General features: G+C 45.1%; 1 protein-coding gene across 4 annotated transcripts in view; it reads left to right on the top strand.

Annotated features, from left to right (window-relative positions):
* The window catches only part of RAP1GAP2 (RAP1 GTPase activating protein 2), a 253,052-nt gene that overhangs the window by 41,717 nt on the left and 183,361 nt on the right, over positions 1 to 27,974 (top strand). For 2 of the 4 annotated variants that reach the window (XM_048824054.2, XM_048824056.2), the window contains one exon: positions 12,691 to 12,726. In XM_048824054.2, the coding sequence (XP_048680011.2) occupies positions 12,691 to 12,726 (36 nt within the window). Of the gene's footprint in view, positions 1 to 2,673; positions 2,746 to 12,690; positions 12,727 to 27,661; positions 27,922 to 27,974 lie in introns of those variants that run through there. The other 2 variants (XM_075120918.1, XM_048824057.2) reach the window with 2 other exon arrangements.

Genomic DNA, 27,974 nt, shown 5'->3' on the forward strand with positions numbered 1-27,974 from the left:
ACATCTGGGTGCATTGGCAAAGCGCTTTGCTAATAAACAGAGAGGTCTGACAAATTTGTGAGTCTTGAATCTGACTTTGACACATGCAACGTCTGGCTTTTACTCTGTTAGCCTTATATCAGAGGCTCTGGCCCAGCACGGAGCCTTGTGGGGAAGGGGAAAGGGTTACTTTGCATTCTGAATTCATTCTCTGTAGGCTGGAACATTTAATGATCCAATGAAAATTCACCAGATTTGAAAGCAGATACTGTCTGAATACTGATCAGGGTGCTGCATTCTTGCCCCTAGAATTTGTCCCCTCCTCTTTGTGTACTCTAGAAAAAACAGCTTTGTCCTTTGTAATATGGATCACTGTCTGAGACTCATAAGTTTCAGTACTTCGCTGATGCTTTGGACCCTAAAAGAGGAAAGTGTGATTCGAACTGCCCCAGCTTTTACATGATGAATAAGGAGAAGGGAAACATTAGTTTGCCAATGAAACATCCTATAGTTTTGAACACTGAGCTTGCTTCAGAGTACACGCCAGGTGAGAATCTGTTGTACCTGGTGATGTGTAAATGGTGACAACCGGCAGAGATGTGGAGAAGACAGTGGTGATAGGGAAACCTTTGGTATGATTTTCTTGATGCTACTGCTGTCTGGTAATTTTAGACTTTTGTAAGCAGCTAAAGGTCCATATTTACATTTAAATAGAGTTTTGAAATCAGATCACAAAAGGGCCATAGACATAATATATTGAGTTGGCAGTTTGCAGCTATGCACTTCTTCTTTCACTGGGCCTGGGAACAGGAACTTGGGATGAGACCTGAACTGGCTGCAGTTGCTCAGTACAGGTGAGTTGGACAGTCAGACAGGGAAGTACGATGTCCTGCTTTTGGAGTGGTATTTCGGTGCCCTGTTGTTTAAAGCTGTTGGAAGAAGCTTTGATGGGAGTGTATGACACAGTGCCCAAAGAGTGCCAAACCTGTTCAGTGCTACTGATTTTGTTAGGCTATCTGCAGTATCTGGGTTAGAAGATGAAAGCAGAAGAGGGGAGAAGGATTATTTAGGATTGCACAAAAGGGTATAATCCAAAGGAACTGGGGATGAGAAATATGAGTATAATAGAGGAGGTGTAATCCTTCCTGTTCATTCATATGAGCCTAATCCAAAATCCACTGTAGTCAATGGGGGGTCTTTTTCAATTGGGAAATCAGGCCATAGGCCAGGGGTGGGCAAACTTTTTGGCCCGAGGGCTGCATCCTGGTGGAGAAATTGTATGCAGGGCCATGAATGTAGGCCTGTTGCAGGAGGGAGTGTAGGGTTTGGGAGGGGGTGCGATGTGCAGGAAGGGGCTCAGGGCAAGGGGTTGGGATGCACAAGGGGTGGAGGAGAGGGCTCAGGGCAGGGGGTTGGGGTGTAGGGTGCAGGAGGGGTTTGGGGTGCGGGCTCTGGCCTGGTGCCACTTACCTCAGGCGGCTCCGAGGTGGCAACGGCGTGCAGCAGGGCTAAGGCAGGCCCCCAGCAGGCTCCCTGCCACCCCCATGCAGCTCCCAGAAGTGGCCAGCATATCTGGCAGTGGCTCCTGGGGGTGGGGCAGGTGGGTCCACCACACTGTGCCCTTGACTGCGGGCACCGCCCCTGAAGCTCCCATTGGCCATGGTTCCCTGTTCCTAGCCAATGGGAGCTGCTGGGGGTGGTGCCTTCTGCCCTCTTCCCCCCCCAGGGACTGCAGGGACATGGTGCTGGCTGCTTTCGAGAGAGGCATGGGGCCAGGGCAGGCAGGAAGCCTGCTTTAGCCCTGCTGCACCATGGATCCAGCCTGCGGGCCGTAGTTTGCCCTCCCCTGCCATAGGCCCTTATGGGAAAATCCTATAGAACTTAACAGGAATGAAATTAATAGGGTTCTACAGAAATTTAATTGGGTTCCATTAAATCTTTACAAATCTATAGGGCCAGATCTTCAGTTGGATGAAATCAATAGCGATATTCTGATTCATACCAGCTGAGGATCCAGTTCTAACTGAGTTTAATACCAATGGGTGAGATCCTTTCTATAGGGGTTTTTTTTTTTTAAACTGACCTGCAGCATTCTATAAAAAGGCTAGAATTCTATTAAATTCCATAGGCTGCCCCAGAAAACTGACTGCAAGGGAGTAGTTTTCTGTTAAATTCTATAGGGCTTTTCCGCAAGAGGAGCCTGTCATCAACTGACAGGGCTCATTTGAACAGCAAGCTTCTGATTTCAGTGTGATGCTGAGGACAAGTTGGCATGGAAATGCCTCACTCAGCTGGTGGCACAGTGATCCATTAACCTTGGCTTCACCTTCGGCGGCCCAAAAATGTATGCTCCACTATTAGGAGACCTACAGTCCTTGCGCTGTATATTGAAAAGCATGAGAAAAAGGAAACTGAAGTTTTAAAGAAGACAAGTTAACGGCCGCCGATCCAGAGGAGAAGCCCCCTCTGTAATCAGCGCTTGCACAGAACTGTAGCACACGCTTGCAGGAAGTGGTGAGAGTGGTTTTCCTCCCCCAGAGCTCAAACTAAAGGCACGGAATAGCTGGAGGGAGCACACTTCATGCATTGGCTGTGCCCACTCACAGAAGTGCCCTGTCTTCCTGTTTGGCTTCGAGCAGTGGGGCTAAGGTACAAGTGCAGCTGTGGACGGGGAGCCACTGCCGGCAACGCTAGGAAGAGTGAGCACGGCCAAGCAGCCACGATGTTTCATAGGAAACGCAGCGTCTCGTTCGGAGGTTACGGATGGTGGGTGATTTTTACCATTCACTTTGTGGGGCAATGAGCGGAGAGGAGGGTTTTTTTGTTCCGTCTTTGGTTTCCCTGCGGTAATTTAAAGGGGAAAACCCTTTGGTGTTGGTAATGTCCTGCTTTGAAGTAGAACCTGCAAAGGAAAGTGTCTTCCTTGTGCATTGTGAGAAGGGGAATATCTGAATGCTTTTGATTGAGGGACTTGGATTTCTTTGATTCCCCTCCTTCTGAGATTTGACAGGGACAGCCTCTCTTAGCATAGTGGTTCGGTGCTTTACAGTCCATTCATCTTTTGTCACGAACACATTGTTCGCTTAAATGCACAATTGCAAGAAGAGATCTGCGTGAATTTCAGTAGCTCCTCACTAGGTATGTAATCTGTAGTAGCAGGGATGCACTGTCTAATACTATAGTGAACCCAGCCATTTAGTCGCTCTGTCTCTTCCCCTTTCTTCTTCTAATAAATAGAGTGTTGTGGTTTCAGTATACATGGAAGAAGAGTTTATTGCACTTCCCATCAAGAGATAAGCTTCGAATCCATCTCCTAAACTGTATTACGTGCATCCAGACATCTTGCCTGATTTACCGTGGATGCTGAGTCCAGGATGGATTGTCAATGACTGCTTGATGGATTGCTGTACACTTTATCCTTACTAGCTAGTGCTGGACTTGTCACCTGTCTCCTGATTTAAAGACTGATTGATATTTCTGGCCAGATGACAATTCAATACCCTCTTCCCTGCTTCTAAGAAGTCGAACTGTGGTATGTTGCAATCAGGCCACAGCAGTTAATGGATGTATCAGCAATTTCATCATCAAACCAGTCATTAAGGTCTGTCCCCATCCACTGGACAGATACAGCTTGGGCAGAAGAAGGTTCCCTTCAGGCTATCCTGCAAAAGTTGTTCATTCGAACTTCTAGGGGCGAGAGCGTAGTTCGCTTTGCCTTGCACATTCAGTCCTGAGCGTGCCCACTCAACGTGTGCCAGTTGTGATGTTGCTTTTAAGTAGAGCTGGTCAAAAATGTTCTGGTGGAGCAGTTTTCTGTTAGAAAATGCTGATTAGATGAAATCAGAATGTTTTTGAAATGTTCCTTTTACTAAAAAAAAATTGACGAAAAATTATCAAAGTGCTTTGTTTTGATGTGATTGGTTAGATTTGTGTGTTATATATACAATAACAGTTTAAATAAAGCGCTTTGATAAGGTCATTTAAATACTTCCAAACCAAAATATTTTAGAATTTTTGTTTTGCAGGAAATGTCGACTTTGTTCTGATTCAGGATGAAACTTTGAAATGTCATAATTTCCTATGGGAAAAAAATCTAGGCTTTGCATGGCTCTAGTTTTAAGGTAGCCTGGCAGTTGCCCATGGAGAACTGGATTTCAGTCCCAACAATCTCATTTGACGTAGACTGTCAGTGTTAACTGCTTCAATCACAGACAAGCTAGCTCAAATTCAAACCAGCTCCCATGAGTTGAAATACCTCTGTTTCCTCGCTAGTTTACTGAATCATTCAGCCCTTGTCCAGGTTGCGTTTCCTTTCATACCTTACCTTAGAATCATAGAATATAAGGGTTGGAAGGGACCCCAGAAGGTCATCTAGTCCAAGCCCCTGCTCGAAGCAGGACCAATTCCCAGTTAAATCATCCCAGCCAGGGCTTTGTCAAGCCTGACCTTAAAAACCTCTAAGGAAGGAGATTCTACCACCTCCCTAGGTAACGCATTCCAGTGTTTCACCACCCTCTTAGTGAAAAAGTTTTTCCTAATATCCAATCTAAACCTCCCCCACTGCAGCTTGAGACCATTACTCCTCGTTCTGTCATCTGATACCATTGAGAACAGTCTAGAGCCATCCTCTTTGGAACCCCCTTTCAGGTAGTTGAAAGCAGCTATCAAATCCCCCCTCATTCTTCTCTTCTGCAGGCTAAACAATCCCAGCTCCCTCAGCCTCTCCTCATAAGTCATGTGTTCCAGACCCCTAATCATTTTTGTTGCCCTTCGCTGGACTCTCTCCAATTTATCCACATCCTTCTTGAAGTGTGGGGCCCAAAACTGGACACAGTACTCCAGATGAGGCCTCACCAATGTCGAATAGAGGGGAACGATCACGTCCCTCGATCTGCTCGCTATGCCCCTACTTATACATCCCAAAATGCCATTGGTCTTCTTGGCAACAAGGGCACACTGCATACTTCTTGGCAACAAGGGCACACACCTTACTAAGCATAGAATTAAACAACGGGTCATCACTGCACCTTTGCATTTTCTTTCACAACAGCATGTAAAGAAGGACAAAGCATCAGCTGTAACTTCAAGTTTTTTGCCTCCATCTGGCTTGCGTCACCATCTAAATGCTGATTCATTTTAAATAATATTGTTATGGATTTTTGTTTCTATTATCAGGATCAGTGTCTCCTTCATTTCGATATTGTCAGAAGTAGGGGAACGTCTGCAAACTTATCTGGGCATAATCCATGTGGGATATGTGTTATAACACTGATCAGCAGACAGTGAAACCTGGGCTACAGGTCTTTTGTTGGGATGGGGGTGAGGGAGAACGGGTGCTATAGGAAAGGCCCCAAATGAAGTCGATGAGAGAAACCCCACTGTTACATACATCATTGGAAGATGTAGCAGGCAAGGTTAACGACTTCTTGGCAGCTGTTCAGAATTAAGACTTCAGTAATACTAATGCTTGGCTTATGCAGAGCATCTTTCATACACTTAGGCCACTCTAGATTAGACCTGAGTTTAGTGCATCAGAGTCCTTTGACTCCTCTTTCTTCGGCCCCAGTTGTACCCCTCTCACGCATGTGGAGTAGTGCTTACTCGCATCTCCTTGAAGTCCATGTGACGACTCAGGATGCAGAATCAGGCCCTCTGATGGTATCTGTTGCATAACAGAGCACTGTTCTATTGTAGGGTTGCCAACTTCGTAATATTTAAAAATCAGACACTCCGGCAGGAGTGCCAGAACTTCTCCTTCCCCCTGAGGCCCTGCCCCCTGTTCACTCCTCTTTCCCACTCCCTGCGTGGGTCAGGAGCAACTCCCCTACAGAGCCGGGGCTGGGAGCTGCAACTGCCTGATGCAGGTAGGAGGAGGCCCCGGCTGAGTAGGGGCTGTCGCGGGTGATGATTCGATGCCTCCTTGCCTCCCCCGCCCGCAGTAACCAGACATTGGGTGTCCGGTCAGGAGATCTGACTGGATACCATCAGGTCCCCTTTGTGACCGGACACCTGGCAACCCTACATTCTAAGGGCATGAGGTCCTGTAACTTCATGACTGGAGCTGCTCTCTAGCCGATCCATACACTCCATCAGGTATGAGGGGAAGGTTAAGGTTGAATTCTAATGGGACTCCTGGAGTAAAAGGTTAATCAAAGGAGTAAGGGTAGTAAGCAGGGCTTTGAATATATCTATATTGTAATACATCACTTTAATTAAATAGGAAGCTTTAAGAATCATGAGACCCGAGAATAAGGTTTGCAGGAGCCCCTGACGTAGCAGTGTGATGTGTCTCCCGCTGCCCTCTGCTTGTGGGAAGCTCACTGAGCTATCATGAGGTGATAGTGATCTTTTCTGTTCTTACAACAGATTGCAGCTAATGAGGAGCAGCCAGGTGAATGTGGAGTGCCACCCGAGTGCACGTAATGCCATTGCAGCAACTTATGCCGTTGTGCAGAAATCTAAGGGGCACCTCACAAGCTGAAGTCTCTGGGAGCTGTGGAGCTCAGCTCTTCACCGAATCAGGCCATTTTTAGAAAGAACATTAGAATGGCCATGCTGGATCGGTCCAGGGGTCTGTCTAGCCGTCTGTCTAGCCTCATATTTTATCCCTGACAGTAGCCAGCAGCAGCTGCTGCTGCAGAGGAAGATGCTAACAGTGCTGCAGATGGCAGTTATGGGAATCTTCAACAGGGAAGATTCCTCATCCACAATAGTTACAGCGTTGGCTTAAGCACTGAGTCACAAGGCTTTATGACCCCTCTGAAACCCTGGTGTGTTTTCTTAATATTCATGATTCTAACTCTGGATAGTCTTGTTACCTACACAAATGACAGTGTACATGAATGTAGATGCTGTCTTCTGAAACTCATGTGGGGAAAATCTGGCCTTAGGATTTACTGTGGCAGGAGAAATCTAGCAGCTTCTGAAGCCAATGGGAGTAAGTAGCGCAGGATCAGGCTCTCTGTAACCATTGTAGTTCAATGAATTGTATGTGATACTGTTGATTTCCAAAGCTGACATTTGGCTGAATGCTAAGTTAAAAAGACAACCATGGGAAGAGCGGCCTCTGTGTTTGTTTACTAGAAAGGAAGTGATCTGCTAATTCACCCAACACCTTTATCTATTTATCTTACCACAGTAGTATATCTGTACATCTTGACAGACACACCCTTTCTGTGGGAACCCCGTAAACGAGATTTACCATCAGGGAGGTTACTCAGCCAGACCTGAACTCATCTTCGAGCACTCAACAATTTCCAACACTGGGCCCAACACAGATGCGATTTTCTTTTCTGTCTGCAGTATTTTTTTGCACAGAATAAATGTCTGTTGGCCAGCTTCAGGGCTTCTTGCCATTACACCACAGCTTCTGCTCTGTTTCTGCTGGCGATACTGAGTCAAAGTGCTGGACAAATTGTAACAAACTGAATCCTGTGAGGGGGGGAATTATTATTTTTCCATTTCACAGAAAGGAAGAAGCAGCCAGGGTTCATATGATAGACTCCTGATATGCTCTTACCCGCTTTCATTCTCTTCCCTGCTCTCTGCCTTGGAGAGCTGGCTGTGAACAAGCACTAGTACGATGATCTTTTTGCAGGCTGATGCCAGTGGAGACTGGCCTGGAAGTGAATCACCCAATCCCTCCCCTCCCCCCCAAGTCTGTTTCTCTTGCATCATGAAAGTGAGGGCTGCTGCCAAGCTTCTGAGTGAATGCTAGGGGAGCATGCGTCAGTATGGGGCACATTCTTGCTCCTGTCTCCGTGGCTGCGTAAGGACCTATTGGCCGCGGAACCACTGCGTATTTGCTGTGCAGTGGGTGGCCCGGTGTGTGTGTGTGTTAGGATTCAGGGGGTTCTGTAGGCAGGGTACTTGCACTGCAGCACATGGTGTGGTTTTCTGCACCACAAGCAGGCTCGTGAGAAGGCTACTGATTAAAACAGGTCCCAATTTTAGTCCGCTTGAAACTGTGGTTTCCTTAAGTGTCGTTTGTTTTTCTGTGAAGCAAAACAACAGCAACAGACTTTTTTCCCTTCTTGCATTTGCATCGGTATGAAATCCACTCGCTGCAGCTCTGCTGTGTGGTCTATGAATATTTCAGCACAGATCCTTTAGGAGCTAACTGTCTCATTTACCCACAATCCCCTTGGGTCATTTGCAGCAGTAAAAAGTTTAGGCAACAGACATTTGCACCCGAAAAATATGCTTTAAGATTCAACTTGCTTTACCAGGACCTGAGAACAGCTTTATCACATAATAATGAATAAAGCTTTTAAAATCTGCCTTATGCATGGAGTGAATCCAGGAGTGTGCAACTCATGGCATGCTTTATTTTAGAAACAATAATGTGCCCACTTTTTGGGAGCGGAGAGTCTGAGCAGATGTTAAGGGAAAATCGTTAAATGACTGACGAGCCCATTAAAGCCTACGGGGAGATGTCTATTAACTTCGGTGAGACCTGGAGCCAGGGCTTTCAGATTCCAGATCATGGGTCTGATCCTGCAAGCCTGACTCAGGGGAGTAGCCCTTGCTCAGGGGAGTAGCCCCATTAGCTTCAATAGATTGGGCCCTGTGGGCTGCAACCCACTAGTGCAGGGGTTCCCATGAGCTGTGCGAGTCTGTGATGGTGGAGGTCAGGGGGAGACTGAGGGAGCTAACCTGTAGTATGAAGAGAGGCGTAAGTCTTACTTGTGCACTCTGCCCCCAGGCTGTCACCTTGCCCCACCTCACCTAGAGAGACCCCCTCCCCCTCCCCGCCCCTCAGAGGGGCTGAATGCCACAAACTGCCCACTGTTTGCATAATAACTATGCCTGCACCCTGTATGGGGGCACTGGGACACAAGAGGCTCCCTGTACTCTTCCCCCCTTTCCAATTGCCCCCCAACACAGAGTACAGGCATAACTTGTCCATTTGTTTTATACAGCTCTGCAGTACGTTTTCCGTAGGCTCCCAAAGCTTCTGTACGCTGTAATGAAATGTGCCTTGTAAAAGGGGAATTTTGACTGGACTGTAGGGACTCCTGGAGTAAGAACAACCCTTTGCACTTATATTGTGCCTCTTGTCTGGGCTCTCAAAATACGTGACGAAGATGGGTAGGGAAACTGAGGCACAGAAACTGAGGGAAACTGGTGGGAGGGAAACTGACACACAGTTTCAGGTAGGGAAACTGAGGCACAGAAAATGAGTGAGTCACCCAAGGTTTCCCAATGAGCCAGTGTCTGGGAAATAGAATCCAAATCTACGGAGTCCCAGCCATTTTTGACCCTACGAACTAGGGAAAAAAATGAATTTAAAAATGGTTAGAGAACCTTTGTCGCATGGCATCTTACAATAAATGTGGACTCGATGGGCATGATCCAAAGCCCATTAAAGGTAGTGTGGGAGGTTTGATGTTGCATTCAATAGGCCTTGATCAGGCAGGCCCTGCCTGGATGACTGTCACACCAAATGCAGATTGGTTTCTCCTGAGTTCTGAAAATAATTTGAATCTGGAGATTTGAAAGAAGGTTAAAGTAACTTGTGCAACGGAAAAGACTCAGCTTTGCACTAGGCTCTTATAACACTTGGGAAATATTCTCTGGAGGAAGGCAGGAAATGCAAAAGTGTATGCACAAAGTTCGGGGGAAAGTTAAATTTAGCGTAACTGGCAATGGGTATTGTGCAATAGTTAACACGTGGGAAGGAAATGTGGGCTAAACCAGGTTTTGCATTGAACTATTTTGAGACTTGAGAATGGAATGCTAACATATAGGACTGCAAAGTATGAGCAAGGATCTGATCTCACTCCACTGAACTTGCTCCTCTGTTGTTAACACCATCCACTTCAATGGACCCGTGCTAGAATTATATTAGTATAATCTGGAATTGCATAACCTATTACATAATTAGCCCATGTGGCATGCACTCAGTGGGGAAGTTCAGTCGTGGGAGAGGAGTTCTGTAAAGTTACTGGTGAAAACAGTATTTCAACAGCATTAAATATTTTTTTGTGATCACGTTGTAAAGAATGATTTTTGGATAAATGGAGTTAATTCCACATGACCAATAATGTTCCATTTGCAGTCATTGCCAATAGACATAATTTTACATTTTGAGATATTAATACTAGTTGCCTTAATTCAGGTTAATATTATTGTGACGGGTTGGACCCCCCCTTCTGGGATGCCACCTGAGGTACTGGGATTTCACTGAGCCTCTCTTGTTCAACCAGCCTGGGTTCCCTCTCACTGCTTTGCTGAATTAGGCTCTCCAGTCTGTTGCAGCACACATACACAGATAGGGCCACACCCCGCTGCAGTCACAGACTGAAGTCAGTTCTATATGAGAGGACTCCCCCAGTACTCACGTGCCCACCCCTTTTGGGAGATAAACCCAAAATAATACTGTCTTGCACTGTATAGAAAAATCTGCCCAGCACACGCTCAGAAAAATTTGCCCTCTTCCTCAGTGTGAAGAGAGATGTACACAACTTCTTGTGCCCCCCCAGTTATAAATTACATAAACTGGGCTTAATAATAAACAAAATTATTGTTAACAAAATTAACTACAAAAGGTTAATTTTAAGTGAATATAAGCGGTAACAGACAGAACAAAGCAGATTACTTAGCAAATAAAAAAAAATACACAAGCTAAACTCAGTATAGTTGAGAAACAGGTTACAAAATATAATTTCTTACCCTAAATGTTGTTTTAGGCAGGTTGCAAAGTTTCTGTGGTTTAGGGTTCCAGTTATATTTCTTTTCAAACTGGACCCCGTCTAAGTCTGGACTCCCTCCTTGCCTTCCCTTCAGGTGTCTTTTGCAGTCTTTCTTCTTGGGCAGACAGGCCATAGAGAGGAGGAGTCACATTTGCTTTCCTCCGCACCCTTAAATAAGATTTACATAAGGTGGGAATCCTTTGTTTCCCAAACTTGACCCCCCTTCTCTTTCACTGGAAAGCTGTAAGAAGTCCCAGATAATGTTTAGTGTCAGGTGACAAGACCACCTGACCTAGTAGTGTCACAGTTACGTCCTCCGACATCTCCCAGGAGGGAGAGAGATTAGTATCTTCATGGTTTTGTTGGTCCTTCCTGATGGCCCATCAAATCTGAAGGCCTGTTGTCTGGTGGGTGTCTCCCCAATATACATCCAGTTGTAATGGTTACGTAGTCCATATTCCTAACTTTAGATACAGAAATGATACATGCATACAAAATGGATAATCACATTCAGTAAATCATAACCTTTCCAATGATACCTTACAAGACCCATCCTGCATAAAGTATATCTGTTATGTTGTATCCATATTATAAGCATATTTTCATAAAGAATATGGAACGTAGTGTCACAATTATTTCAATAAGTGTTCCATGGACACTTATTAAAAGTACCAAATAAATAGATAATGGCTTGGGATCTCGTAAACCACTAGGAATCAGACTCCAGCTACAATTTGACAGTACTATCTTGTATGTATACAATGTGTCGCCTTTTGTCTGTGGATCTGAAAGCACTTTGAAGACATTACTTACACTGTACAAACAGCCATGATGGGGTATGTATCAGCCCCATGTTACAGCTGCATACATCGAAGCACAGAGAAATGACAATCCCAAGGAAACGTAGCTAATTGATAGGACAGCTGTGTATAAAACTCAGGAGTCTTGCTGTCTCCACTTGGTCTAGCTACCTGTCCACAGTAGCTGTGGAGTCGCAGGTCAGAGTTACTAGGATTTGGTAGAATGTTCTTGGTATGTTTAGTTTTGTCAGACCTTTTTTCCTACCTATATTTTAATCTTCCCACAGAACAAAACCTTAGAATGCACAGGTCTTTTGAAGCATAAACCTTTCTAGATTGGGTCTCCTATTGGGTGTAGTCTCTCTGCCTTTCATCATTCAGTTATGAGTGTGAATTTATGTCTCACATCGCACAGGTTGTAGTCAGTGCCTGAGAAAACATACATTGTTGGGAGGCTCCCAGTCCTGCAGACTGGGCCCTGGACTGCATGAGACCTGGGTTCCATTCCTGCCTCTGCCACTAGCCTGTTGAGTGACCTGGGGCAAATCACTACCTCCTTGTGCCTCAGCTTCCCCACCTATGAAATGATGCTTTCCTCCTTTGTAGAGAGCTTTGAGACTTGCAGATGAGAAGAACTACTTTACAGAATATATATCAATATAGCTGGACTTAAGTGGACTATTATTGGTCAGGGTATGAATGAAAACCAACAACAGATTAGGAACATCAGTTCTGGGGAACAGTCACTCAATGGGACCTTCATTCTCCATAGAAATATAGTGGAAAATCTATTTTTACTATGGAGTTGTGCATCCACAAATTTACTGCTGTCTGTTACTGCTGGAAGGATTTGTTTAAGGCTCTGAGTTATGATGTTCAGTGTGTTAAATGGTACAAGGATGCTTTTGAATTCAGTACCATCAGTAAACAATTCATGCTGTGTGGGATACTGTGTTACTTGCTTTATGGTGTAATTGAGCAGCATGTTCTGTTTTGGGATTTCAATGAGCTGTTCATGGTCAAGACTTTGCACCAATGAACCTCGCTCCGGCCAGATAAATGAAACTTCCGAAGGAGAATGTCGGGATAGTCAATTTTATCAGCAGCCGTTGGGTCTCCTAAGAACACACAGTGTATGAGGAAAAAGACATTCTAGGATGTCTAACAGATCAAAAAGCCCATTGGATACTTAGTAACACTCTCTTTTCTTTTTTCAGGATTGACAAAAAAATGCTCGCCAGTCTGAAGATCAAGTAAGTAATCAGAATTTTCTCTGATATAAAGCCATATTTGTGTGAAACTCCTAAATAGGGGACCATATTTGCAGATCCAGAGAACTTGGGATTCTGGTCAACTAGTTTTCCCTCTGGTTTTCAATCAGTGGACCAGATTCTGTTCTCAGTTATGTTGGTGTAAATTCCAAGCCGCTTGGTTAACGTCCGTGTGTTTGCAGTAGTGTAATTCAAATCAGAATCTTACCTGCTGTATATACAAGCTTGGAAGAAGCTTACTGGCAGGTAAATCTTAGGTCAGCAAAACCAGGTTTTATTAGCTAAACAAAGGTGGTCTAAACATTTCCATTCTGGAAAGTTGTATGTCTAACACTGGGGTGTGCAATGTTCAGTTGAAAAGAGAGTACTAACTCTCCCCAACAAACTATTGTCAGTTCATTTTTTCAGCCACTGTCTTTCTTTTGATTATGTCCAGTCCATGATCCAGCCCTTTGGTGCATTTTGCATATATGTATAGAATAAGATGTGAAAGTCCTTGATTTGCAAGCATGTGCAAACTGATTTATTTGTTCCCTTTTAATTTCTGGTCAGTAATATGGGTTTGCTGAGTATGTGTTCTTGTAGTATATAAGTATTCCAATTGGCTGGCTAAGATGACAGTTGTTCGTGACAATCACAACAATCATAATGTGCCACACTTACTCCTTTTGGATGGTATCTTTCTCCATGAGTAGTTCCCTTGATTACGAGGGGACTGCTTGAAGAGTGATTTGCTACTTATGTGAGTAAAGGTGGCGGAATCTGGCCCTTATGGATTTATCAGAATATGGTTGGTTTATTTAGATGTATAGAAATGCTAAAAAGTGCCCATCCACATGCTCTAAGTCCCTTTGACACTACTTTATAATACACCCTGACTGCAGCTGTACAAGTGAGCCAGGCAACTTAAACTCAAATCCATTTCCCGCCTTTGATTCCCCATCTTTACAGTTCCCATGTTTGCAACATGCCCCTGATGTTCCTTAGCTTTGGGCTATTTTAGACAAGAGGAGGAGAGCAAATTCCCAAGCTGTAGGGTATTTTTTTTTTTTTTTTTGGTAGCTGTTGTCCAATTACTAATAAAGTACAGTCCTTGCTCGGTTAGGGTGCAAAGGGCCCCATCACAAGACATAAGCATGACTTAAATCCCATTGAAGCCCTCAAAGCAGGGCTTGAATGAGGCACAGGCTTCTGCACAAGAGTGAATTTTACTTTTAGAAAATGTAGGAAGGATTTCTGGGAAAAATGTCCTTGACAGCGAGATCCATTAGACTGGGGAAAGGTCTCCAAAGGAAAGGGGTGGCAGTCTAGTCATTTGAACGACTTACAGCTGGACAAAGCACTGGAGAATGTAGGTTCATAAGGTATAATCCTGGATCCGTTAATTTCTATGGAGCCAGCATCCCATAGACGTTACGGCCAGTAGAGACCATTATGATGATCTAGTCTGATCTCAATATACTGTGGTCATTAGCTACTGGTGGGTGGGAGGGGAAATGGTTAGGTAAGATGAATAATTGGTCTTTTCCATCTCTGTTTTCTATGCTATCCTCCTTTCTATAGCAGAGCTATTTTTATGCACAGCCCACTGCTTATTTTTCTTTGAAGTTCAAGGTGAATCATGTGCTAAGTGATTATAATAAATACAATTACGGTCTTTTAAGTCTGTCTTAAGGCAGGTACTGTATAATTTATAAACTGTCAACTTTGCTTTGGAGGGAAAAAAAGCAACTGCACTGGCCATTGCTGACCTTTCTGGCATAAATCTATTGACATGTCACTTTCACTGTGTGATTTCTACACCTTTACCTGCTTGTCATGCTGTACCACTGAACAAAATGGGCCTGTTTTTTAGAAAGATGTGCCCATCAGTGGTTATAGGCTGTAGTTGGGTTGCTTAGCTTCTCCAGTGCTTCTATTGGTAGGCACAAGTTCTTTGTTTTAAGTTTCCCTAGGGATGGGCTTTTTCGAAGGTGCACAAATCCCATGGAACCCCACAACTCCCTTAGGCTGCTTGGAAAATCCCAGTTGAAATGTGAAGGTGTCTAGGGACTTTCTGTACAGCTTCTTGCATTGCATTTAAGATAATCAGCTTAATTATACATGGAAGAACTTGGTCTTGGTCCATTTATGCTGGGGTAAAAATTTATCCCTCACCCCATGCTGTACCTAGAATCTAGAAATCTAGAGGGACAATATGCACTCCTAGTTTGAGTGCTGCCTTTATAAGACTTGTCTTGCTACTACCGCCCAATGCATTTTGTTAGCTTTCACTTGTCTGTTGAAGGGACCCAATGGTTCTTAGGCCCTGATCTTTATTAGGGTGCAGAACGATGGAAGGTGCAAATGTACGTAAATACAATTGTTTCTGTCCTTGGATCTAGTATGGTAGTGAGGACAGGGTGTCTGAAACATGTTAGTACTGTGTTGTAAAATGATGCGCCATATTCAGCTCAGCCAGGAAATAAAGCTCTGTTTGGCTTGCACCTTTCTCAGAAAAGAATCCCTGAACCATCTTTTGATATCAGTAATGCTAGTGTCACTCCATTGACTTTGATGGAGATGCTTGGGATCTACAGCCCTCCAAAATACCAGACCATGCCACCCTTACTTCTGTGCTGCTGCCTTCAGAGCTGGGTGGCCGGAGAGCGGCGGCTGCTGACTGAGGGCCCAGCTCTGCAGGCAGTAGGGCAGAAATAAGGGTAGCAATACCATATACCATGCCATCCTTACTTCTGCACTGCTGCTGGCGGTGGATCTGCCTTCAGAGCTGGGCTCCTGCCCAGCCCTGAAGGCAGCACAAAAGTAAGGGTAGCAGTACCACAACCCCCCCCCCCCCAATAACCTTGCCCCCTGCCCCGAACAACTCCTTTTTGGGTCAGAACTCTACAATTACAACACCATGAAATTTGAGATTTAAATAGCTGAAATCATGAAATTTACGATTTTTAAAATCCTGTGACCATGAAATGGACCGAAATGGACCGTGAATTTGGTAGGGCCCTAATCATGGCTCTTGGTGGTGAAAAGAGTGGGAACATTAGAGTAACTCGGCTATGGTGACCACAGGTCTTGTAGCCACTGTGTGAGTTAGATCTACTTTGAGCAAAGTTAGATGAGACAGTGGTTCACGTACTGGTGGCTGGTCTATGATAGCATTTCTCTGAAACTACTATCGGTGGAGCCTCGCTGGTGGTAGCAACGTTGGGAAGTCTTACAGAAAAGAGGCTAACAGTGACACAGCCATAGAGTGCAACAAAAAGGTGTAAAAGTAGCATTACCAATTTATTTTGCAGACGAGGAATACACAGGGTAAAAACCTAGTGCTATTACTACACACGTTACAAAATGTATTTCATGGTCCTCTTTCATGATGACTATTCCTGACCAAATTTGGATCCACAGCACCATATGGGACACTTGCTTAAGGACACGTCATCCTTTGCTTCTTGTCTTGACAGATTGTCCAGTCACCCTGGTTAAGTTGACAGCTAGCCACTTCCTCCTGGTAAATTTCTAATGCCCTCTGGATTTCTTTGTTATGGATAGACTGCAGCACATCCTGGACATTTGCCACTTATGAATCAGTGATATAAAGTAATAACGTTCCTAGCTCTAGGCTCTTGCTGCTTGTCTCGGCTCTCATCAGAGTTTTTCATCTTGTTCTTGATAGCTAGGATTTGAAAGCGATTTCCATCTACCCTCACTACTGCTGTGCCCACTTTACTATCTATGAATTGGAGACCATCTCGTCTCGGAAAAATTTGAACCATTTTTGTCTGATAGCCTTGCTGAGTACCACTGACCACTATTGTGTAGTCCATGAATTCTGCCAGTAAGTTTTGCTTTAGATCTATCCACAGTCATTCCTGTTACTTGTTTAGCCTTCGAGCAGCTCCTATTACATCTCCTTTTTAAATCTAACTATCTCCACAGCTTGGGGCCTGATCCAAAAAGCCAATTGAAGTCACTGGGAATCTTCCCAGTGTGATTACTGCATTGGCAGAACTATATTCCGAGAACATTTTGCCAGGGTTTTACTCTAGAGGTTTGTCAGTTAAAGCAAACAGTTGCCTCTCTCCATGTCTGAGGACATTATAAATGCTTTGTGTCTGGGTCCATTGGCATCACCAAGACAATGCGACCTTTTCATTTCCAGGGAAGCTCCTCAGAAAACTGACCAAAGAAAGCATCGCACTTCACTTAATAATAACTTGAACTATGGCTGGAAATACAGGGCCTGAACTGCAAAGGGCTGAGCATCTCCTGCAAAAGAATGAGCACCCACAACTCTTATGGGTTGCCCAGCACTTTACAGAATAGCAAACTGAGTCAGATAGAAGTGAGATGAATTGCCCAGTTTGCCTAACTCATATTGTTTACTCTCTTGTTAAGTATCCCAAATCTGCCAGAGTGAATTGAATCTACCCTAAAACAGCTCGCGCCCATTAGACAGAAACAGAGCATCAGCACCTTTCCTTTTCGCTGGGGCCAGCCCAGCGGTGGCCATTGCATCAGCGAGTGTAAAGTTCATGACCTCAAATCACTAGCTCTGCCTCATTCCCTGAAAAGAGTGTTTTCTGTGTACACTGTGATTTCTGTGGACTTTGCCCTTTCTGTCTTGTATGAAGGATGCCGGATATGTTTCCGGAGAATGAAGAACTAGTGTTACTGATGTGTTAGTAACAGCAAATACTTCTGGTGTACGTATATTGTATTCGATGCAGGCCTTTCCTCGGGCCCTGATCCTGCAAAGGGATCTGATAGCATTGTGGTCTGTGCTTGCAGATTCCATTACAAGATAAGTCTCATTCCTTATTCTGGTGATGATGCCTAGTGGGTATGGCACCGAAGTAAGAGTCAGAAGACCTGGGGTTCTAATCCTGGCGCTGCTATTGGCCTGCTGACTGGTCTTGGGCAAGTCACTTAAACTGTCTGTCTCTCTCTTTTCCTTCCCACTCTTCGGTTGTCCTGTCTATTTTCTTGTAAGCTGTTTGAGGCAGGGACTGTCTTACCATATGCATGTACAGTGCCTTGCACGATAGGGCGGCAATCTCAGTGGATGCCTCTATGCATTACTATAATGCAAGCAACAATATTTGGGACATGCTCCCACTGAGTTTGAGATAAGATGTATGGGTAATTAATTGCTCTTGTATTTCCCCTAAAATCATTGCTTGCACAATTATTCTTTATTTAATGGGAAAATATGCTCAAGCCCCTTTGGGAACCTGCTGTTTGAGCCTGCAATGCCCACCATAAATGGCCCAAAAGAAATTCAGTTAATGAGGTCATCACTAGAGTTGGTGTTTTTTTTTTTTTTTTTTTTCAGAATTAATGGGCAGTTAAATCGGGTTCCAGTGTTTATGGCTTTGAAACAAAAAATCCCTATGGAATTTTTCCTGTGGTGCCAAGAGTGATGTAATTGTTTCTCTCCTGCTGCCTTGTACAGGATTGTATTTCTAAGGGCTGTCTCAATTGTTTGCCACTGACTCGGGTTTCTAGAAACAATTTTGCTACGCAAAAGTATGTTTAACTTTCTCTACCCCAACACACTGTTCCATTAACGGCGGGACAACACTGGGTGCAAAAGGCTGCGAACGTGCTAACTATTGTTGTTTTTATTGCACCTGGCCGGTCTAGTAGGCAACACTGCTAGTGATCAAAATATCAGGCCCACCCTGGGCTTCCAGCTCGGTCTGTTGAAACCTCATGAGAATGTGACTGGTCAGCAAAGGAAAAGAGGGAAGTAGTCACATACAGATAGCATTAAGGGTCTGTTTTACAGCTTGGCCAGATGATAATGAAGGGAGACAGGGAAGCCATGTTCAACTGTGACTACGTCTACACTGGGGCTGGAAGTATAATTTCCAGCTTGGGTGGACGTACCCGCTGCGCAAGCTCTGAGCAAGCTAGCGCGCTAAAAATAACAGCGTAGCTGCAGCTGCACAGTCCGCAGGACGGGCTCGCCCCCCGTGTACTTAGGTTTTAAGATAGGATTGTACCCAGTGTGGCTGCCCACCAAGACAGGGCTACTATGCTACTTTTAGCATTCTACCTTGATCAAAGCCAGCTCAGGTATACCTACACGTGCTGCAATTGTGCCTCCCGATTGCTGTGTGTACCCTGCATGTGAGGCATGTAAAAGCCCAAGGGAGGAGATGGTGAAGTGGAACAAAGGCATATATGACTAGGAGTAACTGGGTGCAGTTAGACTAAAGAAAACTTTAAAGTGAGTAAGACTTGATCTTGCAAGGTGTTGAGAACTTTGGCTCTCTCTGCTCTACAGGAATGCAAAGCATTTAAACATCTGTAATTTTACATATTAACCAACAGTAATTGTAAGAACATGAGGCCAGTGGGACTGCTCAGATGCTTTGCTGGTACAGAGCCAGAATGTTCAGCACCATGAACATTGAATGTTCAGCACCATGAGTGAATATCAGAAAAATATCCTAAGGGAAGAAGCTGTTAGACTGTGAAACAGCATCACAAGGCAAGCGGTGGATGCTTCATGAAGCTGGTTATCAAAGACCAAAATGGACCAACCCCCAGAAAACACTATACAGAACATTAGAGAAGTTCTAGAGGCCAACACTGTGGGCTGGATGGGTCTGTTCAAGGGCTGGTTGGGAAGAGTGTTTGTCGTCGTTGTTTTATTCCTGTGAAAAAATGTAATGAAAAAAAATTTTTTTTGTTTCATCGACATTTTTCTTTAAAAATATCCAGGTTTTCATACCCCCCCCACCAAACAACCAATTTTTCCAAGTTTTCATGGGTGAGAAATGTCAAATTTTTACATTTTTTTTTCATTGAGAATTTTCAATGAAAATGGAAATATTTTTGTGAAAATTGGTTCAGTCATAAAGCCATTTTCTGTCCAAAAAAAAGTCTCTTTTTCTGAGACTTGAAAAGTTAAGGTTCCTTCCCTCTTCCCCCAAAGAGGAAAATCACAGGGCTGTAAATATTGAATGATGACATCTTCAGTTTACATCATTGTGAAAAATTAGGGCCCGATCCAAAGCCCATGAAAGACAATGGGGATCTTTTTCTTACAGACTACAATAGGATCAGGCCCATAATAAATGGAGGCTATCTGCTTCAATTTGCCATTGACCTCTTCTGTTTTTTGTTGGGGGTGGGCTGCTTTTCATGATCCTCTTCTGGACGGACCATCCCATGACATTCATTCACCGCCATGGGTTTCATTCTTGTTATCCTGCTTTAGGATTGGGGTTTATTATGGCAAAGCCCCAGCATCAGTTCTAAGGGCTAGTTACGTTTAACATGCTCATCATTTCCATTTTGCATTGCTTATCAGCATCACATCTGCGTATCACTTCTGACTGAACTCCCACTTTGATGGAGACCAATATCTGGCATTCTTTTTTTCAGAATATATTTTTAATCACAGCAAAATTATTTGATTGTGTGATCTCTCTCTCTCTCTCACATCTATATACACACATACGTGGACTCATATGACATAACAGAGGCCAAATTGAGAGCAAGAGACCTCTTTTCTTTTTCTCCACTCAGAAATTAGTGGATTGCACAGCTTTTCTTCTTCTCTGGTGTTATTCGCTTCAATTACGTCAGAAATCCAATTAGCTGTCTGCTGAAGGGGGGGGTTAGGTCAGCCAGGCTTGTTCCCTCAAACAGCCTGTGGAGATGAATTTCTTGCAAGGAAATTGATTCTGTGCGCCTCTGAAGCCTTCAAGTCATGACAGAGAAATGAAAACTATCACCTCCCGGGCGGTAGCTAAGAAATGATATTTTAAGCATTTATGAAATGTCAGCAAAGGTTCATTGAATGATGGCTTTCACGGGAGATAATCAGCTATTAAATCACTGAATTTTTCATTGCTCTCAGCTAATAGCTACTGTTCGAGACAAGTACTTCTTGGTTCACTGAAGCCCCAAGAGTGTCTCCATAGGAATTGTACGTGTTGGCTTCTGGAACGAAACAGTCCATTTTAGGGTCTGTTCCTTTTTTCAGGATCACAGGCAACCCAACCCTGGTTTACCAAATGTCTTAGACCAGGTCTAAATGCCAAAGCTGTACAACTCTCACAATACCAGCTATGTCTACGCTACGGAGCCTGTGCCATTCTGGCCATGTTGGCTTAGACACCGCATATGCTGACAGATGGAGGAATTATACTGGTCAGTAATATCACCTCCGTGAACAACATTAGGTATGGTGACAGACACTCTTCTCTCAGCATAGTCATGTCTACAGGGGGAGGAGGGATTTGACAGCATATTTGTTATCTAGGCGGTTGATTTTTTTTCCCCACACTCCTAGCCAACAAAGCTTTGCCAGTTTAACTTTGTAGTGAAGACTAAGCCATAAATATAGTTAAAGCCTCTCAATTCCTTTAATTTGGATGCAGTTAGAGCAGTATAAAGGTTCCTATGTCTAATTATTTCCATATGGGGAAGGAACTAAGGGACCCTTTCACTGACAGAGCTGAGTCCACACCAGGGACTGTACCACTGTAACTAATTTGGGTAAAATATCACACCCTCAGTTGACATAGTGCGACTGATACAAAATCGGTGCGTAGACCAGGCCATAGAAACATCCCATCTATTTGAAAGGGTGAGGATTTTGGATAAACAGTGGTGCAATGTCTGGTGGATAAAATTCACCTGTATGCAGAAAGGCTGCAGTGGGGATCAGAGGCATTTGCATGTTGTTTCAACTTGTAAAGGGGCAGGACATGATTTTCCCTTCTGTATAAGGACTGTGATGTTCCTGGCAACGAGTTGATCCTGCGACCTAAAAAATGCAAGTTTTTCACACACAAAAAAGAAGAGAAACCCAACAAAACCCCTTTCTCCCTCCCCTCCCCTGCCCCTGTCTAGTCAGTGTCGCATCCCATAGACTCAAGTCAACTCTCACATTCAAAGCCGCGTTGTGTGACATTCAGCTGACGGGATTCGATGTGACAAATTGTCAGATAAAGGGCAAGGTGACTTGCCAGCAAGAAGCCATGATGAGAGACGTGGGGCCAGATCCTCAGCATGTGGAAATTAAAGCCAGTAGAGCTAAGCCCCCACTCACCAACTGAGGATCGGGCCCTTGCTTCCTAGGGAACCATTAAATTGAGCTGCGCTGTGAGTAGTGTTTGTGAGGCTTCTCCCACAGATCTCTCAGTGGACGATGTTGTGGACCTCTTGCCCCACATTCCTCAATGCAAGCCTAAGGCTGTATTGTGGCTTTTGAAGCCACGGTTGTGCAATGAGTGGTAGAGGGTGCTTGTCCCAGGGGCAGTTCTGTGGAGGAAGTAGGTACCGAAGCAGTAATTGCTGCTCCTTTCTACAGGCACAGCGCGTACTCTTTCCCCCTCCAACGTGGCCTCAGGCTGCCTGGTGTCCCCTGTCTGGGTTTTCTAGCATTGACAGTGGTGCTACTGTGATGGCTTCCATCTTGGTTGACACACTGGAGCTAAAAGCATGAGCTAAAGAGTCAAGACTCGCTCGGTGGGACTGTATCTCCATCCTCGCTCGGTGGGACTGTATCTCCATCCTCTGCAGATCAGGCACAGAGGGGGACAGGTAACAGAGTCGCTGATGGGTTACACTCTGACTGCTCTCTGCACGTCTACTCAGGCATCTCAACTACCGGGAGTTTAGCTAACCCTGCCCAAAGGAGCCAAGGGCGAGTAATGGGTTCGTTTGAGCAGCCGCACACAGGGCAGTGTTGGGAGAGCCTGGTGGAGGGGTGGTGGTGTTCGGGGTAGCATGGAGGTGCACTGACCCAGCGTGGGTGATACTCAGCTCAGTGCACAGGGTCAGTTCAAACCCACGCATCACTTGTGCAGTGTGTAGGCCTCCTCCTGGCCCTCTGCATAGAGGCGGGTTTGGCTCAGTATGTTTTGGTGAACATCCAGAGAAGTTTGTTTAATCCTCACTATTTGCAGCTAATTATTTTCTGAAATTCACAATACTGCTGGTTTGTGGGCAGACTGCCTCATTAAATGTTTTTCTCTAATGTGTGCCCAGCTTGAGCCACATTAGATATTTGTGTGAAGCTTTAAAAAACACCCTCTATTTAAAAATAAATGATTATGGCAGCCTTCTAGCCGGAGTGCATTTTTCTGGGCTTAGGCAATTTTTTCCTTTGTATTTTGCTAATAAAATGACGAGCTGCTTTATGCAAGGCAGGGGTCACTTAGAACATCAATGTTTGTTTCAAAAGTGTGGGAGTGAATGAACATTCAGCAGTTGCAGATTTTGGCCCCAATCCTGCAATTGCATCTGTGCAGGCGGATCCCAGCCGCCATGTGGAACTGGTTACAGTTAATTGGGGCTCCATGTGAGTACCAGGGTCGCATACATGGGCCCAGTTGCAGGACTGGGGCATTACATGCTCACGCCTTTGGGCCAGGGGCTGTTTGTTACTCATATATGTTCACACATCACCTTGCAGAATGGGTCCCCAACCCTGCTTGATCTCTGGGTGCCATGGAGACAAAACTAATACTTAGTAATAAAGTCTGTAACTGGCAGAGTTCACCCAATGCGCAATTTCTTAGTAAAGCAGTCCTGCTCCTACTGATATCAAGGAGAGTTTTGCTATTAATTTAAATGGGACCCAGATCAGGGCTTAGTGAACGTAATGGCCCAAATGCTGGTTTCCTGTAAAAATGGCTGCACCTTCTCCACAAACACAGGGCATGATCAGTGGTGGCAGAAGCTCACTTTGAATGTGGGGGTAGAGTGGACATGCTTGGCAGGTAGGGGTGTCAGGAATAGTTGGTGGAGTGTGGGAGGGGGATGCTGAAACTTGGGGATGGGTGGGTTCCTACCTGTTCCCTGGCCAAATCCTGGGTGCCATGGCAGCTGCTGCAGCCCCTCTGGGTCCGCTCCCACCTCTACCCCCTCCACATATGCACAGTTTACGAGGAATGATGCACAGGGGTGGAAACATAGCTCCCCCCGTCAATATTTCCATTGAAGGGTGCTAACCTCCACCCTTCCCACTGGCCTGCCTTCTCCCACCATCCATGAGCCCAATCCTGTTCATGTTTACCCCCAAGCTGTGGTGGAACTCCTCATGCCACTTAGCACAGACCAGGGGTTCTCAAACTTCATTGCACCATGACCCCCAGAACGGGGGACCGAAGCCTGAGCCTGTGTAAGTCCTGTCGCCTCGGGTGGGGGTGAGGGGACAAAGCCAGAGCCCTGCCGCTCTGGACTGGTGGGGGGCAAGGTAGAAGCCCAAAGGCTTCAGCCTCAGGCTGGGGGCCTGTAACCTGAGCCCCATGACCCAGGGCTGAAGCCCTCGGGCTTTGGGCCAGGGCAGGGGGACTCAGGCTTAGGCCCCGGACCTCAACAAGTCTAGTGCCAGCTCTGGCGACCCTATTAAAATGGAGTCACGACCCACAGTTTGAGAACCACTGGCGTAGACAATAAGCGTGTACAGGTTCACGTCCTTATGCTGTGAAAGCCATGGTAAGACACCCATGGGTCTGACAGACTCCCTTCTGAAGGCAGCTGTGCTGCCTTCGTATTAATGCCTGACTCCTCTGTGCTTTGTGCTTATGCCTCTTGATGATATTCCCAGCCTAGAACCTTGGTCAATGTTGAAATAAATGGGCAGGTGGAGATCGGGTACAAATCTGGAATAATTGCCTCTTGGTGTGGGCAGAATTCACATGTTCTTGCATAAAACACTGGAAAAGCAACACAACCCAATTTTGGGTGCTTAGATACTACAGCAACGGGCACCTTAGAAACACCTAAAATAGAAACGGGAGATAGATATTTACTGTATAAATAGAGCTCGTGGCTGGTTAATTCTGTAGTATGCTGTCCGCAGTGCACCATTACATTAATTCGCATGGGATCTCATTAAGATCCTGAACCCAAGACAATTGCTGAGCAAGAGGTGTTCAGAATCAAGTCCTATCTCCGTGTTACTTGTGATACCAGAATATATGCTGTACTTTAGCAGATGTCCGGGTTTGAGCTTTGGCCTGCTAAACCCAGGGTTGTGAGTTTAATTCTTGAGGGCGCCATTTAGGGATATGGTGCAAAAATTGGGGATTGGTCCTGCTTTGAGCGGGGGTTGGACTAGATGACCTCCTGAGGTCCCTTCCAACCCTGATATTCTATGACCCTGATCTTGCTCATTGACTTCAAAGGGCGTTGAGGGTCCTCAGCACGACCCAGATGTCACATAACACCTCTCAGGACTCGGCCCAGAGATGTGTGAAAACAACTGTTTGTGTGACAGATGAATTTCAGGAAGCTGTGGAGTGGGGTGTGTGCGGGTGGGGGGAGAGTCAAACCCCGTTTCACTGTGGGAGGTCTGGGCCGAACGGTTGTGTGGAATGATTCGAGTACGGACACTTCCATTGATATCTCTCGGAAGCATGTGATGCTGTTTCCCTTGTATGCGTGGTTTGCAGAATGTGGTTTGTTCTTGGTGCTTGAATGACACAATCGTATCCCAGCTCTGGTAAAGACTGTAGGGCCCGTCGCTTTCTGTGTCTCCCTTTGAATTTTGTTTATTTTTTCATAAATTACACACGCCACTAATGAGAGGGTTATTTAAGAGTCAGAATAAACTGCATTTAATTCCTTTGTGAATGACTGGAATTCAGGAGCAGGATTAGTTCACTACAGCTAGTTATGTTGGTCCTGGAAAAACATGGAAAGGTCACTTTAAAATTTCTTTTTTCCTGATACGGTCAGTGAAGGGGGACAATTTGCTCCCACTGCAACAAGTCTTATTCTTTCCCCAGCTCTCTTGCAGTGAGGAAAATTGAGCTCCTTATATCTCCTGCTCCCTTTCCCAGCATGCACTGCTGAAAGCCCTGCCAATTCCATCAGCCCTGGGAACTGCAACTCCCAGAATTCCATTCATTTGGGGTTGAAACATGGAAAAGGGCAGTGACAGGCCCATACTTTGTCTTATCGGCCAGAAAACCTTGTTATATTTTTCCAATCCATGTTGTTTTTCAGCCTTGTCCTGGGGAGACAATGCTGGGAAGGCAGGTCAGACTCCAAGGCCCCAGTCAGTTGCTCTGCTTAGACCATCAGCTGTGGTGTCAATTAGTGCCAAATATGCTAGGGAAACTTGGGTTGTGGTCACAAATCCACTTCACCCAGGGCTTATCAGCGGGCAACTTTGTCACAAGCAAAGTGGAATGGCTTTAAATTGCCTGATTAAAGGGGAATGGTAATGAGATTTGGAGCCTATCGGCAGGGCCATTCTGTCTTCCAAAGGAGATCATTTTGGATGTGGTACAGCATGTATAAAATGAAAGTTTAAGATTAAACTAGCCTATCCTGATAGTTATTTTTATTGTTCCCATAAATAGGAAATTACTAGTCAACTTTAATGTATCAGGATGATGGGAATAAAAACTTGAGTCCTCTTATTCATGAGAAATCCTTATTTTTGTGACTTGTCCTACTGAACTCAATGGGTTCTCTCCCACCTCGGTGGAGTTTCCCTTGGCTAACCCCGTGTGAGTGAGAAGAAGATGGGAGAGCAGGATGACTAAGGCTTTGCAGGGTCTGTTGTTTACTCACGATTAAATATTATGCAGTGTTGGCTGTTGCAGGCTCTGCAGATAAAGTTATTGTAATATTTGCTTTGTGCGTCTTCAGCTCTGTGGTACCACAGTACTGCATTTTTTTGTTGCCTTTTGATTGTCCATGGGAAATGATTATGTAAATTGCATTAGTAGAACAAGAACTTGAGTGAGGAGGGAAATAGATAGATGTGGGTGAGCTATACCGAGTATGGGAAATCCAACCACTTGAGCTGGACTCGCCAACCTGGGACTCGGAAATCAAATCAGCACGTACAATTGTGTATTGTGTACATATATTTAACTACAGTGGTGGCCCAAACCCAAGGCTGCAGGCAAAGAGCACGCAGGGCAGGTTAGGGGTTTTGGTACAAAGGTGGCAAAACATCCCACACCCTCCAGCCTCCATTTGCTTCCTGTCCCAATTCTGAGGCTGCCATGTGCACAAAGGTAAGTTAGAGCAGCTTGAGGGCTGCTCTAGGGTACATCAGCTGCCTATGGGGATTGCTGCAGCATAGGAGCACCTCAGCCAGACTGTCTTTCCTTCAGTTGTCTCCCCAACATTGGCAGCAGGGAACGGGTTGATGTTGGAGCCAGTACGTCAGTTTTATGACACTAGAAGATCCATCTACGATGGAGTTAGGCTGCTGTATTCAGTTACCTCAGCTCCATGGCCGGCATGGTGCAAAACCACCACTGTCTTCTTGGTCGTCATTGGGTATTGTACCCAGGAACTCCAGAGCTAAAGCTTGAGCCTCTCCGTCCTGCGCAAAAGGCCTAATGAGGCCAAGATTTTAAAAAATGATTAGTGATTTTGTGTCCCTCAGTGTTGGGGTCCCTATTTTGAGTTGCCGTTAAAGCGGCCACATTTTCAGAAAGAACTGAATCCCCACCTTCTGAAAGTCAGGCCCTTAAGGTGTTTGGCACCCATATCACTAGTGCCTTTTGAAAGCCTGTCTCTTGCCTGACGGCTGTCTCTAGGCTCATACCCGCTGAGGATCAGGCTCAGAGGAGGATCAGTAACAGAGGGTTGTAGCTGCACCCTATGATCTGGCCTGAGACCTGTAAGTAAAAATGAGACAATTCAGACTAGATCGTAGTGTGAACCCATGGTCTGCAGAACTAACTGTAGCAGTGGGGCATTGTTAAAAAACGGCACCAAATGAGGAGCCTGCAGGGAGCACGAATCTTGTCTTGCTCTGGTCTGTTATCCTGAGAGATGGTTTGTTATTGTTTGAATTAATAGACTCAGACACACAGGTGGCTCCAGAGCTTAAAAGCATTTTTTGTCTCCCTTTTTTTTTCTTCTTCTTCCAAATTTGGTTTTCATTAGTTACCATGGTAACCGCGAACATGTCTGGTGAGGGATTTGAACTTAGAGAAAATGAGGAGACATTACAAAGTGGGAGTGCTGGAGAAGAAAAGGCAGATTCGTACTGCTGGCGTCTTCGTTAGCAGTTTGGTTGGCCTAATTTTATTAAAGTAAGCTTACCTTGAGATGCAACTAGCAAGTGACACTGCATGAAGTCAAAGCGTCGACTGGCTGCTGCCTCCTGGTAGCACCCTAGCCACGGATAACCTGTCATATTCCCCCTTCAGCCATCAGCATGCACAGGAAGCTCTGGTGAGTTGTTCTTTTTTTAGTGTATTCTGGAGCTGTGGTCTGCTGTGACACTC

Source organism: Caretta caretta, chromosome 17 (assembly GCF_965140235.1).
Source record: "Caretta caretta isolate rCarCar2 chromosome 17, rCarCar1.hap1, whole genome shotgun sequence".
Classification (NCBI taxonomy): Eukaryota; Metazoa; Chordata; order Testudines; family Cheloniidae; genus Caretta; species Caretta caretta.